This window comes from Lampris incognitus, chromosome 19 (assembly GCF_029633865.1).
Source record: "Lampris incognitus isolate fLamInc1 chromosome 19, fLamInc1.hap2, whole genome shotgun sequence".
NCBI lineage: Eukaryota > Metazoa > Chordata > Actinopteri > Lampriformes > Lampridae > Lampris > Lampris incognitus.
In genome coordinates, this window is record NC_079229.1 from 35,576,025 (window position 1) to 35,590,416 (window position 14,392).

At 45.4% G+C, this 14,392-nt stretch overlaps 1 protein-coding gene across 1 annotated transcript in view; it reads left to right on the forward strand.

Moving 5' to 3' along the window:
- Positions 1 to 14,392, forward strand: part of dnah5l (dynein, axonemal, heavy chain 5 like) — a 113,207-nt gene that overhangs the window by 21,087 nt on the left and 77,728 nt on the right. The window contains exons 22-31 of the mRNA XM_056299258.1: positions 4,439 to 4,646; positions 5,818 to 5,905; positions 5,998 to 6,121; positions 6,639 to 6,826; positions 7,664 to 7,756; positions 11,006 to 11,109; positions 11,535 to 11,631; positions 12,399 to 12,479; positions 13,622 to 13,876; positions 14,233 to 14,382. Of these exons, the coding sequence (XP_056155233.1) occupies positions 4,439 to 4,646; positions 5,818 to 5,905; positions 5,998 to 6,121; positions 6,639 to 6,826; positions 7,664 to 7,756; positions 11,006 to 11,109; positions 11,535 to 11,631; positions 12,399 to 12,479; positions 13,622 to 13,876; positions 14,233 to 14,382 (1,388 nt within the window). The remainder of the gene's footprint in view (positions 1 to 4,438; positions 4,647 to 5,817; positions 5,906 to 5,997; positions 6,122 to 6,638; positions 6,827 to 7,663; positions 7,757 to 11,005; positions 11,110 to 11,534; positions 11,632 to 12,398; positions 12,480 to 13,621; positions 13,877 to 14,232; positions 14,383 to 14,392) is intronic.

Below are 14,392 nucleotides of genomic sequence, written 5' to 3' on the forward strand. Positions count from 1 at the left end.
AATTTCAACAAATATCCCAATAAAATAAATTCTTACATTGCAACAACTGTTGAAACGGATGCAGACACAGAAAATTTAATGGCAATACTGGAATGTGTTGACTACTGTTGTCGACCTGTAAACTTGGTTATGCTTGTCTACAAGTGAAATCGACATTCTCTGCATAGCCTCAACAACACAGAAACTGCAGCCATACTCCGACAGCAGGATCCAGACCACAGCAGAGAGTGACCTTTCTTTTTGTCAAAGGCCACTTTAAGGGCCAATTTGCATGGGGGAATGAAAACTTCCTCCAGTTTGTCGATCCAATATGAGATTATCTTGGTAGCCGCACGCACGCACGCACGCACACACACACACACACACACACGTCTTTCTTCATAATTCTAATTTGGACTGTTGAGGTGGTCAGGCAAAGTTGTGTAGTTTGATATGATTCTAAAATATCATGTTATGTCCATTGACAATGACCCTAGGTCGTTATCGCTCATTGCCTCCATCTTGTGGCAAGACGGCAACAACAGTTTTGTATGTGTGTGTGTGTGTGTGTGTGTGTATATACATATTTAGCTATCCTTGTGTGGACCAAATGTCCACACAAGGATAGCAAAACCTGACAGCACGTACCTTGTGCGGACATTTCAGAGGTCCGCACAAGGAAAACGGTCTATTTTAGGGTTAGGAGTTGGTTTTAGGGTTACTGTTAGAATTAGGGTTAGGTAAGGTAGGGTAAGGGTTAGGGTTAGGCATGTAGTGTGTTTGGTTAAGGTTAGAGTTAAGGACTAGGAAATGAATGTAGTCAGTGAGGGGTCCACACAAGGATAGTGAAACACGACTGTGTGTGTGTGTGTGTCTGTGTGAATTAATTGTAAAGCGCTTTGAGTGGCTGTTGCAGCTAGAAAAGTGCTATAAAAATGCAACTTGATTGATTGATTGATGGGTTGGTAGATTTATGCATGCCGAGAGGGGTTGGATGGAAAGATCTGGTTGAGAAATTAATGGGAATGAATATTGTTAGGGGGTTGGATTCAAAGATGCAGTGGATGGATGGAAGGCAAGACAAGTTTATTTGTGCATCACATTTCATACACAAAGTCCTCAATTCCGTCCGTTCGTCCGTCCGCTCATCCTCATAATGGTGGACATAACTTAATATGTACAACTTGAAACTTTTCACCCGTTTGCTGGCAAGTGAAAGTTTGTTAATAATTGTGTGCATGTCGTTGACATTTATCCATGGTAAATCTTGCAGGCATTGCGAAAAAATATGCCATTGTCAACAGCACACGCCAACAAACAGGAAACTGGTATGACCGCTGCAGTAGAAACCAGAAGTCAGTGGACTACAGCTATGCACAGAGCAGATTGGGGAGAAAGGGGGGGGGGGTAAAAAAAGAACATTTAAATCCCCCATTAGGATTATATTCAGAGACTGCACCCTAAGGGTGGTTAAAACTGTCCAGAGTTCAGTGATAGCGCTTAACAGCCAGCAGTTCAAAGGAAGATTGGTTAGGTAGAGAGAGTGGCATTAGTTTTATACTATCGCGATAGGTCAGCACGAGGACGCCACCTCTGCCCGAAGAGCGAAGGTTGAATATTAAGTTAATGTAAGGGGGTGAATTAATTAGAATAGCCACCAGAGAGTGCGCTTATATTTTTGGCTGTTTCTGCTGGTGTAAGGGGGGGAACTAATTGAGCAGCCACCAGAGGGAGCGCTCATTTGGTTTTTTGGTTTTTTGCTTCTGTTCTGGTTCAGCTTGTTGTGACTGCCTTTTGGTTGGTTGTGGCCATTTTAGGTCACAATTGTGTTGTATTTCTGCAAAGTAGGAAGTAAAATTCCCTCTCATGAATCTCGCTAAAATAATTGATTAGATTAGCCATCCATGTAATTTGTAGGACAAATATGAATGCCGAGAGGTTTATTATTGTGTACCGTGGTTACGTTTAAAAAGACGTTTTTATTTTTGTAGTTTATTATTAGTCTTGTGCCAATGTGAATGTCTGTTTATTTTATTTGAAAATTATTATTTACTTAACTGGAGCATTCCTGAAAAATGACCGCTGCCTAGGTTAAAGAATGTTAATGGACAATGATTTTGAATTATAAGACACAATTCTGTTGTATTTCTGCAAGGTGACAAGCGAGACACAATAAAGAGAGACACTGGACTGCTCTACCACCGCAATCAAATGACTCCTATGCCTGTTCTTCACCCCAACTCCAATCCACAAAAAAAACAAAAACACAACGCAGAGACTGGGTAGGGGGTCTGGGGGTGGGATATTTAGTTAAAGCAGAGCTTAGGAGACACCACCACAGGGTTACATAAACAAATCCTGGTGGAGTTGCTGAATTTAGCTGTAGAAAGTCGTTCTATGACTGCCAGGTTTCCATGAGACATAAATAGTCCAGTTTGTGCTCTGTGATGAAGTCATTGACCAGAGGGACTTTGTTGGTGATAGATTGGATATCGTAGAGGGCAAACTTATGACGGGTCATGCGCGTATAGACAGCTGATTTAACTAGCGGAGTTGGCACACTGTGGTCTACATGCTGGTCACATCGTAATATGTTGTGTGGATGAGAGGCTCAGTGCCTCATAATAGTATGTATGGGCGTTGCTACAGACACAGTTGGCCGTGTCTGCGGGTGGGAAGTCGGATGTGGGTATTTGTCCTGGTCGCTGCACGAGCGCCTCCTCTGGTTGGTCGGGGCGCCCCCCGGATCGGCAGAGGGGGGGGAGGGAGTGGAGCAGCGACTGGGACGGCTCAAAAAGAGCGGGGTAATTGGCCAGATACAATTGGGGAGAAAAGGGGAAAATTGGAAAAAAAAGGTATGTATGGGGGAAAACTCCCGGTGACAGGGTTGATGAAAGGTAAGGCCAGTGGCCCCCCACTAGCTAGTGGGCGAAACAGTACTTCAGGGTGCCACCATAGATGGAAACTGAGGTTCCGTGAGGGGGATGTAAACAGTCAATCACATGGAGAAGGTTGTACGGCGTGCTGCAGGTTGGCCGCTAGCATTCGGCTACCCAGTCTGTTGGGGTGGACTCCGACAATTCTGAAGACAGAGAAACGATCTCAGAACAGATTAAAATTGTCAGTTAAACCTGTATTGTGAGCTCTGCAGGCGGAGATGAGCCACGTGTGCAGGCTCAGGATTCTGTTGAAGCGCCCTGCTCCAAAGGCCATCGTAAGATGGCGATAGATGCAGCGGTTATGCACCTGTCGCCGTCTTACAATGCTGTGTTTGCAAACATTCCCTAATCCTCTGTGAATAGTACAAATGGCCATTGAAACTCTAGTTAATGATCACACCTATATTTGCATATGAAAATGGAGAAGATAACTGCATCTGTTGATGATGAATTGGGATAATTTGCTTCATACTGGGAAAATTGGGCTCACTACATAACGCCCCATAGACCCGATTTTATCTTCACAAACCACTGGTTTTGTTGTAAAGAAAAGATCACTCCCAAATTGTACTTAGTTTTTTTTTCTTTTTCTGTGTTTTTCTGATAAGTATTGTTATGAAATTTGCGACAAACATGAATAAATGATGTAGACATACAGTTGTCATGGTTGTGTTTGGTCTGGGTCATCAAGGTGCACCTGTTCCCCATCTCCCTGATTGGCTCCCCAACAGTATGTCCTCCCCTGGTTGCCCCGGCTCATTGTTGGGTTGTAAGTGAAATGGTAAGCTATGGTAGCTTATGTTTAGCCGGATGCTTCACGTATTGTCTCGAGCTGTCCTTGCTGTCTGTGTCCACTGTTCCTGCTTCTGTAAGTGTGTTTGCTTTATTAAGGGATTGTTCTAGCCCAGCCTGTCCTCGCTGTCTGCATTCCTGATCCCGCTCCCGGCGTGACAACAGTGTCGGAATATGTCCTTTTTAAGTGTTTGTTTGATGTTGAGTGTCAATAACAAAAGAGAAATGTAGATAGAATAGACAAAGAGCAACAGTGCAGTCGACACAGTTGATCTCAGAAGGGTAATGCATCTTCAAAATTGAACAAAGTCCGTCTCAAACAGTCTGGAAACACACATGAGAGCAGTCATCCAAAGTGGAAAGAGTCAGTATTAACACTGGAGATCATATTTGACACCCCAATACATTTTCCATTAGACTGGAATAAGGTCAGACCCCAAATCCCTTACTTGTCTGACATTTACATGTCTCACGGTTCACAGGTCTATATGCTACTGTATATCCAAGCTACTATTGTTATTATTCAAATTCATTTTATTCGTTTCAATGAATATTCATTTTTTATATTACTTGCCATGGCTTTTTTCCTTTTTTGGCCTCCATTTTAATTTTTGAACTAAAATAAAGCTATGAAAGTCATCATAAAACATGACAGGATTTACAAAACAACAGATGTACAGACTGACTAAGAGAACCTCTCTCTCTCTCTCGCTCTCTTTCTCTCTCAGTCATAGAGAATGTCTATCTGACCCTGGGGGAGTTGGAGCAGGTGACCAAGGTGGTGGTAGACATCGTAGCATGTCGTATTGAGCAGCCTTTGGTCGACATGTCCTCCTGCAGCCTGCTGGACCTGCCTGTGGATTCACCGCTCGCGTCGCAGGACTTCCTTCATCAGGTGGAGACGTCCATCAGAGCGGCGGCCATCAAACTCAGCAGGTGAGCTGCAGAGAGACAAAACTTAACCGGCTCTCTGTCCGAAAACGGATGATTTGTGAGGTAGTGGTTGTGAAATAGAGACGATGGAAGACTGGATTTTGTTTTCATTTTAAATCCATTTGAAAGATTAGCTGTCGCTCAGTACTCTGTCTTATATATTTCAGTTTGGGATTCTTAGAAATGTGAGGCGACTCTCCAAATCAGGAATCAGGAACAATTTATTGTCATTTCTGTCATGTACTTGCGTACACAACAGAAGCGAAATTCCGTTTCCCCCAGCCCACAGCAGTGCGACACAAAAGACAAAAACACCACAAATCCCAAATTTCCCAAAAATGATACCACCAAAAACAGAGAAGCCAAAAAAAAACCCACAATTAACAACACAGTGTAACACAGTCCAAAAATTCCACCGTCCAGAGAACGCGCGCCAGCCAGGATGACTGTCGGAACTGCGGTCTGCATGGGCTAGCAGTTACTTTAGCCTGCCCCGCTTCCATGTCCTGTCAGACCGCCCTCAGTTTTTCCTCCTGGGGCGCAGCTTCGGCAGGGCCTGGTTCCTGGGCCCACCAGACGCAGCAGACCAGGCTCTCCCAGCCGATCCATCACCAGCTCTCCCAGCCAGACACCTTTGACACACCTCCCCGCACTCCAGACGACGACACTAAAACACAGTCAACACTAGGTGAAGCCGCCGCCAGACCGCCCTCGGGTGTTATCGGAACTGCCAGTCTGCGTGGGCTAGCAGTTAGCTTAGCTTGTCCCGCTTCCACGTGCTGTCAGACCGCCCTCAGCGTTTCCTCTTCGGGCGGAGCTCCAGGCAGGGCTGTGGTCCCTGGGCCCACAGGACACAGCAGACCAAGCTCTCCCAGCCGATCCAGAGCCAGCTCTCCCAGCCATCAAATGAAGACAAAACACACTTAGACGCAGATGTGGACAAAGACACTGTATGGACATTACTGGGTGAGGCCACTGCAAACGTGAACTCACACTGCCATCTTCCCACACCGGAAGCGGAAATTGGAACCGGAATGTAAACTGTCTGTAAAAAATGCATTTTGAACAAGCTACACAGAAATGTGTTACCGTGTTAGTGCATTATCACAACAGTGTGATGCTAGTACAGACCGACTGGGTGTGTGTGTGTGTGTGTGTGTGCGTGCGCGCACAGGCAGAGCCAGCAGGTGGAGAAGTGTGTATTTGAGCTGATTGAGGAGCTGAAGAGGAAGATGAAGCCGGCAGAGACTATCAATTTAGAGGTATATTCACACACACACATGTACTTGTGCACACACTCACGTGCACACAATCGTCACTTTTCTTCCCTCTCTCCTTTCTTCTCCTTCCTCAGGGTTCTTTCCAGTGTCTTCATCCAGACTCCAAGCAGAAGACCCGCTGTCAGTCCTGTCTTCCGTGTTCCTTCTACAACCTGATTGGTCAGCTCTGTCAGCGCAACACGGAGGCTCTGGTCAAAGGTCACCTGCAGACTACTTCCTGTTTGTGCTGACATCCTGTTTTCCCTCGGTCGCTCATACTTTTATCCTTGCCATTCTTTCTACTGTCCCTGCTTGTCTTTCTTCTTGTATTTATTCCTTTCTTCCACTTGACTATCCCTTCCTCTTTCTCCTTTTTGTCATTTATTCAGTGATTCTTTATTTTCTTCTTTTGGTCCATCATTACATACTATCATCTGTCATCTCTTTTCTGCTTTCAGTTCATGCTTCACACCTTTCCTCTTTCTTTCTTTCCTTCCTTTTTTCTTTCTTTGCTTCCTTTCCTCCCTCTTTAGTGTCAGTGCTATAATAGGTGGGCTTTTTTTTTTGGCTTTTTCTTCAGGCGAGACTCACCTGCTGTGAAGTTTGACTAAATAAACCTCAGTGTGCCCGCAGATGGGTCGTTCCCTTAAGAGGTGAAGTCAGAATAGAGATGACATCATAAAATAGGTGAGATCAGATTGGAGGTGACGTTAGATTATCTGTTTCTTAATCCCAGCAACCAAATCCTCCCTTGACGCCCTGAGACGGAGGCTGCATGTGACAAAGTACCAGCCACCCTCTTTCTTCCACTCCTCTTCATCCTGGTCACCGGGCAGTCAGCCGGGGCTCCCTCCTCTTTTCAGGGCCTCCATCCAGCTGGCCATCCCCAACATCGTCCTCCGACCAAGCCTGGACGACATTCAGGTACCTCTATTCTGGGCGGCACGGTGGCCCAGTGGTTTGCGCTATTGCCTCACAGCAAGAAGGTCCTGCGTTCGAACCCCAGGCCGTCGCAGGCCCTTTCTGTTTGCACAATCGCATGTTCTCCCCGTGTCTGCGTGGGTTTCCTCCGGGTGCTCCAGTTTCCTCCCACCAACAAAAAGACATGCATGTTAGGGTTAATACTCCTGTCTATGCCCTTGAGCAAGGCAGTAGGAAGAAATAACAGGAGCTGGTCCCCGGGCGCTGCACGGCAGCTGTCCACTGCTCCTAGCTGCACAGCTTGGATGGGTTAAATGCAGAGAGTAAATTTCATTTGCATGAATGTACAAAATGACTAATAAAGAGTATTCTATTTTACGGCATAGCTAGTAGCATAGTATAGTATTTAAACTGTAGTACATTGTTCCATAGTACTGTACAATGAGTTATAATACAGTGTGGTGTAGTCTAGCGCTCCAGGCATAGGCTGCAGCATCCCGCAACCCCAACTGGGATAAGTGACTTATATAATGGATGGATGGATAGTCTAGCATACTATAGTATAATATAATGTAGTTATAGTATATGGTACTACAGTGTTGTGTAGTATTTTATATTTATAGTATTTTTTTCAGTTTGTTTCACTGTTATTGTAATATAACTAACAGTATAACATGATGTGTAAAAGTAATATTGGTCAAGAGCTTGTATGCTTTGGTTTAATATGCGTCTTCGATGTTGCATTACAGCTGTGCTCCAGAGGACCGTGTGTGTTCTTTCATCCTGTGTGTGTGTGTGTGTGTGTGTGTGTGTGTGTGTGTGTGTGTGTGTGTTTTTCAGGGTACAGTCAATAAAGTGGTTGGTGTGGTGTTGTCCATGGCTAAAGACATCCCGCTGTGGACGTTCTCTCATCTCCACCACAAGCAGCTGCAGGTACTGAGACACCCTCGCCACCTGCCAGTCACACACCTTCCTCTCCACCTGCCAGTCACACACCTTCCTCTCCACCTGCCAGTCACACACCTTCCTATTCACCTGCCAGTCACACCTTACTCTTCAGTCTGAGCATTGCAATGTGATATGTATTGCACCATTAAAGCTCCATTTACATGGACCAGTTTCTTGCGCAGCGTGTTTTGGAGTTTGAAAGCAACCAAGACACAAACCCCAAAACACGCTGCGCCAGAAGTTAGTCCACCCCAAGGATCAGGTCCCCCGGCACAAACGGAGCAATATAGTGTGCGCTGTTACGTGCCAGGAGGATTGCTGTGACGTTTACATCGGGGAAACTAAACAAACGCTACCCAAGAGGATGGCACAACACAGGAGAGCTAACACGTCAGGCCAGGACTCCACAGTCTACATTATCTACAGGCCAGGACTCCACAGTCTACATTATCTACAGGCCAGGACTCCACAGTCTACACCATTAACAGGCCAGTGGCCACTCTTACAGGGATGAGGATGTGCACATCCTTGATAGGGAGGAATGCTGGTTTGAATGGGGAGTTAAAGAAGCCATCTATGTGAAGCGGGAATGACCATCCCTGAACTGAGGAGGGGGGGGGGGGCTAAGAGTACATCTGTCACCATTTTACAAAGCTGTGATTGCAACTATTCCCCAATCCTCTGTGAATAGTACACATGGCCATTGTAACTCTAGTTAATGGTCATGGCGATTTGCATATGAAACTGGTCATTGGTTTCAGTTGTTATGCCACTGTATTGTTTATAAGGGTTGGGGACACCTGCAGAGACTGAAGAGGTCACTTAGATGAGTGATGAAATGTTTCTCCCACTAAACGTTGTGTCCAGATGAACTGATTCAATCTTCTGGGATTTCCTTAGCTGGATTATTGAGCATATGTCAAGGCATTAGAATATTATTCTTCATCATTATTCATAAAATAGCAGACCTTGGTAGATTTTGTGTTCTAGCAATAAGAGTTTTGACCAAACATAACTGACGCGCTTCATTTGCCTTATTGCATAATTTTGTGATGTGATGACTGTACGTGTTAGTGCGATGTCAGTTCTGAAATGGTATGTTATTCAGCCCCACTGGTTAGTTTGGAGGATGAACACCAGATAACTCAGGTGGCCCAGTGGTTAGTGCTGTCACCTCACAGCAAGAGGGTCCTGGGTTCGAACCCAGGGGTTGTCCAACCTTGAGGGTCATCCCAGATCGTCTTCCATGTGGAGTTTGCATGTTCTCCCCGTGTCTGCGGTGGGTTTCTCTGAGTGCTCCGGTTTCCCCCACCATCAAAAAGACATGCATGCTAGGGTTAATACTCCTGTCTGTGCCCCTGACCGAGGCATGGCAAGAAGAACTGGAGTTGGTCCCCGCTGCTCCTAGCTACACAGCTAGGATGGGTTAAATGCAGAGAGGCATTTCCCCACAGGGATCAATAAAGTATATCAAATCACAATATGTCCAGTCATTTCCCTACAACCAGAGAAACACGTACAAGCAGTTTTCAGATGATTCTTTTTTTGTGACAAAAATGTGGCCTGCATCTGAACTTCTGGTTCCAATAGTGTGACTCCATGTCAGCTGCCAGTCAAGTTTGAGGTCTCCTCTCTCTCTCTCTCTCTCTCTGAGGCTGAGGAAATTTGGAATGGCCCCACTGACCCTCACTAACTTTTACTTATGCGCCATGACGGCATCCTGACTGGCTGCATCACTGCCTGGTACGGCAGCTGTTCTGCCCTCCATCACAAAGCTCTGCAGAGGAAAGTGAAAATGGCAGAGTGCATCACAGGCAGTGATCTGTCCACCACGCTGGACGTTTACTTCCGGAGGCGTCTGAAGAGGGCCCACAAAATAATCAGGGGACTCATCCACCCCACACACAAACTGTTCTCTCTACTTCCGTTTGGCAGGAGATACAGGGGCATCAAGTGTCGGATCAACAGGTTTCGAGACAGCTTTTACATCCAAGTCATAAGACTCTTAAACTGACCATTCATTGTTGTTTGCACAAGTTTACTGTTTTATATTTTACTGTTTTCATTATGGTTGCTGTCACTGACTACGCCATCTGCTATTTTCACTTTTAATGGTACAATACCTGATCATTATGGTTACTGTTACTGGTTGCACAATCTGCCATTTGCAAACGTTCACTGTTTATGATACCATTACTATTGTACAGACATTCTCTACTGTAGCACACTGTCCAACCATGTCCATTCAAAGTCTGCACTGACTGTATTTTTGCACATATTTTTGTTTTTTTATTTTTTTGGTACATATCCTGTTTTTGCACTTTAACTTCTCTAAGTACTCTTATAAGGGAAGAGAAGATAGGAAGATGGTGGTGCAAATTCACATTTGCAGCGGCCTCACCCAGTACCGTTCATGCAGTGTCTTTGTCCACGTCTGTGTCTAAGTTTGTCTTTGTTTGTCTTCGTTTGATGGCTGGGAGAACTGGTGCTGGATTGGCTGGGAGAGCTTGGTCTGCTGCCTCCTGTGGGCCCAGGGTCCACGGCCCTGTCTGGAGCTGTGCCTGAAGAGGAAACACTGAGGGCGGTCTGACAGTATGTGATAGTGAGGCAGGCTAAGCTAACTGCTAGCCCATGCAGACCAGCAGTTCTGAGAACATTGAGGGCAGTCTGGCGGCGGCCTCGCCTCACCTTGACTGTGTTGTTAGTGTCGTCATGTGGAGTGCGGGGAGGTGTGTCGAAGGTGTCTGGATAGTACAACTGGCGTTGGATCGGCTGAGGGAGCCTGGTCTGCTGTGTCCTGTGGGCCCAAGGACCACGGCCCTGACGGAGCTGTGCCCAAAGAGGAAACTTTGAGGGGGGTCTGACGGGGCGTGGAAGCAGGGCAGGCTAAGCTAACTGCTAGCCCATGAAAACAGACAGTTCCGACAGTCATTCTGGCTGGTGTTCGTTCTCTTGGACAGTGATTTTTTTTTTTAGTTTAGATATGTGTTAGTTTGGATATATGTGTTAGTTTGGCTATGTGTGTTCTTGTAGTTTGGATATGTGTTTTTGTCTTTGTGTTGCACTGCTGTGGGCTGGGGTAAACAAATAGTGTTTCTGATTCCGAAGTACTTCTATTTGCCACTTGTGAGTAAAACAAGCGTTTCGTTAGGAGAGCGGACTAAACTTTCTTTTCATATATGAAAAATAAAACTTGGACTCGTGTGTGTCTCTCTCTCTCTCTCTCTGTGTCAGGTGGAGCAGGCAGCAGTGCGGGATTCGGGAGATGAAGGTCCGGTGAAGCAACTTATCCTGAGACCTCTGGACAGACAAGTGGCCGAACACAAAGATGTCGCCAAGTCAGTCCCACACACACACGTCTCCTGTACACACTCCCATAACTGATACGGAAAACACACAAACCTGGCAATCTGTCGCCTAAAGCTGCAGTTTGCAGTATTTCAACTCTTGTGAAGAATGACACAGACAGATGCAGCTGTCATGTGTTCTGCCTTATGCAGAGGACGCACCGGTCGCAGTACACTGTATATTGCATATTATCATTGTTAGACACGTTAGTAATTGTCATATTTTTGGATATTAGATGTTAGATTCTTATGTACGTGAGTTATTCTTCAGATTGGTTCTGATTTGTTTCTTTTGATGTAAGTTGATATATATTTTTTTACATGTTCAGATAGTGTTAATCCATGCTACTCTGCACAGTTTGGTGGATTTTTTGGTTTGGTTCTGGTTTAGTTTAATCTGGTTCTGGTTGAATCAGGTCCGTAATCCAGCTGAGCTCTGTGGTTTCCTCTGTGAGAGCCCAGGCAGCAGACACACTGAGAGAGCTGTCTCACTTTTCTATGCTATGGAACCAGGTACCTATCCCTGTGTGTGTGTGTGTGTGTGTGTTGTGTTGTGTTGTGTGCGGTGATGATGATAAAGTACTAGCCGTTTTAATATTATCAACACTGGCTTACGCTGGGCGGCACGGTGGTGCAGTGATTAGCGCAGTCACCTCACAGCAAGAAGTTCCTGGGTTCGAGTCCCAGGGTAGTCCAACCTTGGGGGTCCTCTGTGTGGAGTTGAGTTTGCATGTTCTCCTCGTGTCTGCGTGGGTTTCCTCCGGGTGCTCCGGTTTCCTCCCACAGTCCAAAGACATGTAGGTCAGGTGAATCAGCTGTACTAAATTGTTCATAGTTATGTGTGTGTGTGTGTGTGTGTGTGTGGGGGCGCCCTGTGATGGACTGGTGGCCTGTCCAGGGTGTCTCCCCGCCTGCCGCCCAATGACTGCTGGGATAGGCTCCAGCATCCCCACAACCCTGAGAGCAGGATAAGCAGTTTGGATAATGGATGGCTTGCACTGAGAAATGGTTAACAGCACATAGGTGTGTGGATGGATAAATACACATGATAATGAATAAATGTCCATCCATATAATAATATAATAATAATGATAAATACAATAATAATATAAATATATAATGGATAATGTGCATTACCCGGGTGGTGCTGCACATTGGTGGTGGTTGAAGTGAGTTACCCCCTTCAATGTGAATCACTTTGGGTGTTTAGAAAAGCGCCATATAAATGTAATGATTATTATTGGTATTATAAATTTGATAATGAGGTTTTCTGGCATCAGGATCCAGACGACTGTGTGAAGGAGTTCCTGGCGTCGGATCCGTCGCTGGCGGAGTTCAGCTCCCAGATCTCCTCTTACTCTGTAAGCAGACTTTTTCCTTCGGTGTTTCTTGAGCTGCGGCTCCGGGCCCCAAAATGGCTCATGGGCCTTTTTCTGCATGACAGGGGTTACCGGTATGGTCTAATCAGCTGTAGTACAAGGAAGAGAGGCCTACATGAACTCGGCGTGGGTCACAGCATGGCAGTCGACATAAATCCTCTTTGAACAGCACTCTGAAAGCCTCCATACGACTCACACGGTTTCTTTAATGCCCCTGTTCATGGCTTATTTAATGAAACTGTCACACTGTCTGCACCCCTGAGATGTGAATGAAGTCACTAATACCTGATGTCACCCATTCATCTGTTAACACACCGGGTGGATATCAGCTGTTGTGTCTGTATACACAGTCTACGGTTGTAGTACGTACCAGATAGTTCTCATTTCTCATATGCTAGATTAAAATGTTTGTCGTATGAAAAGAAATTTAGTATTTAAAAATTGCCAGGATGTATACTGTTATCGCCAGTAAATCTAATATGAATCGACTGGACACTATTCCAGAGGAAAATAGTGACTTTGCGTGGTTATCATGGAGACAAAGAAGGCAGTTTCTGGCCAGAAAAAAAAAAAGGGGGGGGGGTTAAAAAAAAGAAAAAAGTTAAACCCGGAGAACTGATCATCAATCAATGAAAACTTTATTTGTATTGCACATTTTGTACATTAAAATGCAATGGAAAGTTGTTACCATTATCTGCAAGTGCACATACAAAAAACAAGGTAATGATAAAAGAAAACAGAACAAAAACAGAATAAAGGGATAAAAATTACAGTTAAAGGTAAATAAATGGTGAAATGGTAGAGAAAATATTAAACAATAATGAAATACAGTGACATGACAGAACAGACATGGAGTTATCAAGAAATTACAGGGCTGGACACCGTGGATGACCACATATGATTTAAAAAGATGTGTGTTGAATAGTTGTTGATGTTGAAATGTGTGCTCCTATTCCAAATGGGAGACTATTCCTGTTTACCCTCTTACACACCTATCACGTCTCATTATTTAGAATAACTACACCCATATACAACTTTATTACTTTATTATTAGTAGTATTACGATTATTATCATTGACACTGAGACATTATTGGAGGTGTGTTCCCATCATGCTCTCTATCAGAAGCTGGAGGTCCAGATCGAGGAGCTTCCCTCCTCCTGCACCGTCGGTTCAGTCCTGTTCGACACGGATCAGCTCAAGCTGTTGCTGACGCAGGAGTGCCACGTCTGGAAACGGGCGTTTGGTGCCGCGCTCAACTGCCGGGCGTCAGCCAAAATGGCAGACGTGTTCTCCTTCCTGGACGGGCTGACGAAGTGCTTGGTGCGTCCAATCAAAGACCTGGAGGACGTCCGGGGTGCCATGGCAGCGCTCAGGGAGGTCTGGATATCTGAGTGTTTCTTTATTATTAGTTTACTTGTCAGTTCATCCCTTTTTCCATCCAGTTGTTCCATTTAGCAGCCCGGAACCCTACTCACTCACTCTGTCACTCATTCATTCATTCATTATTCATCTGGTTATTAATCCAACCCACTCCTTTAAATCAGTTTTCAGAAGTGCTGCGTAATCCTCCCTGAATCCCTGTTCAGTAATGTACATGACAACAAGAAAGCAAGCGAGACAAACTAATTCAGATAGAGGAAAGGTGGATACGCGATACGTTTACCGACGTCTTGTGATTTTAACTCTTCTTTCACGCCTTCTCGTTTTCCTGGTGTCATGTTTTGATGTTGGAGGTGCGTGAGGCCGAGATCCGCATCGATGCAACCATCGGCCCGGTAGAAGAATCCTTCACCCTGCTAAACAAGCACGAGCTGCTCTTCAACGATGGCAACGCAGAGAGGGTGGACAGCCTGACGTACGCCTGGAAGAACCTCAATGCACTGGTGAGAGAGA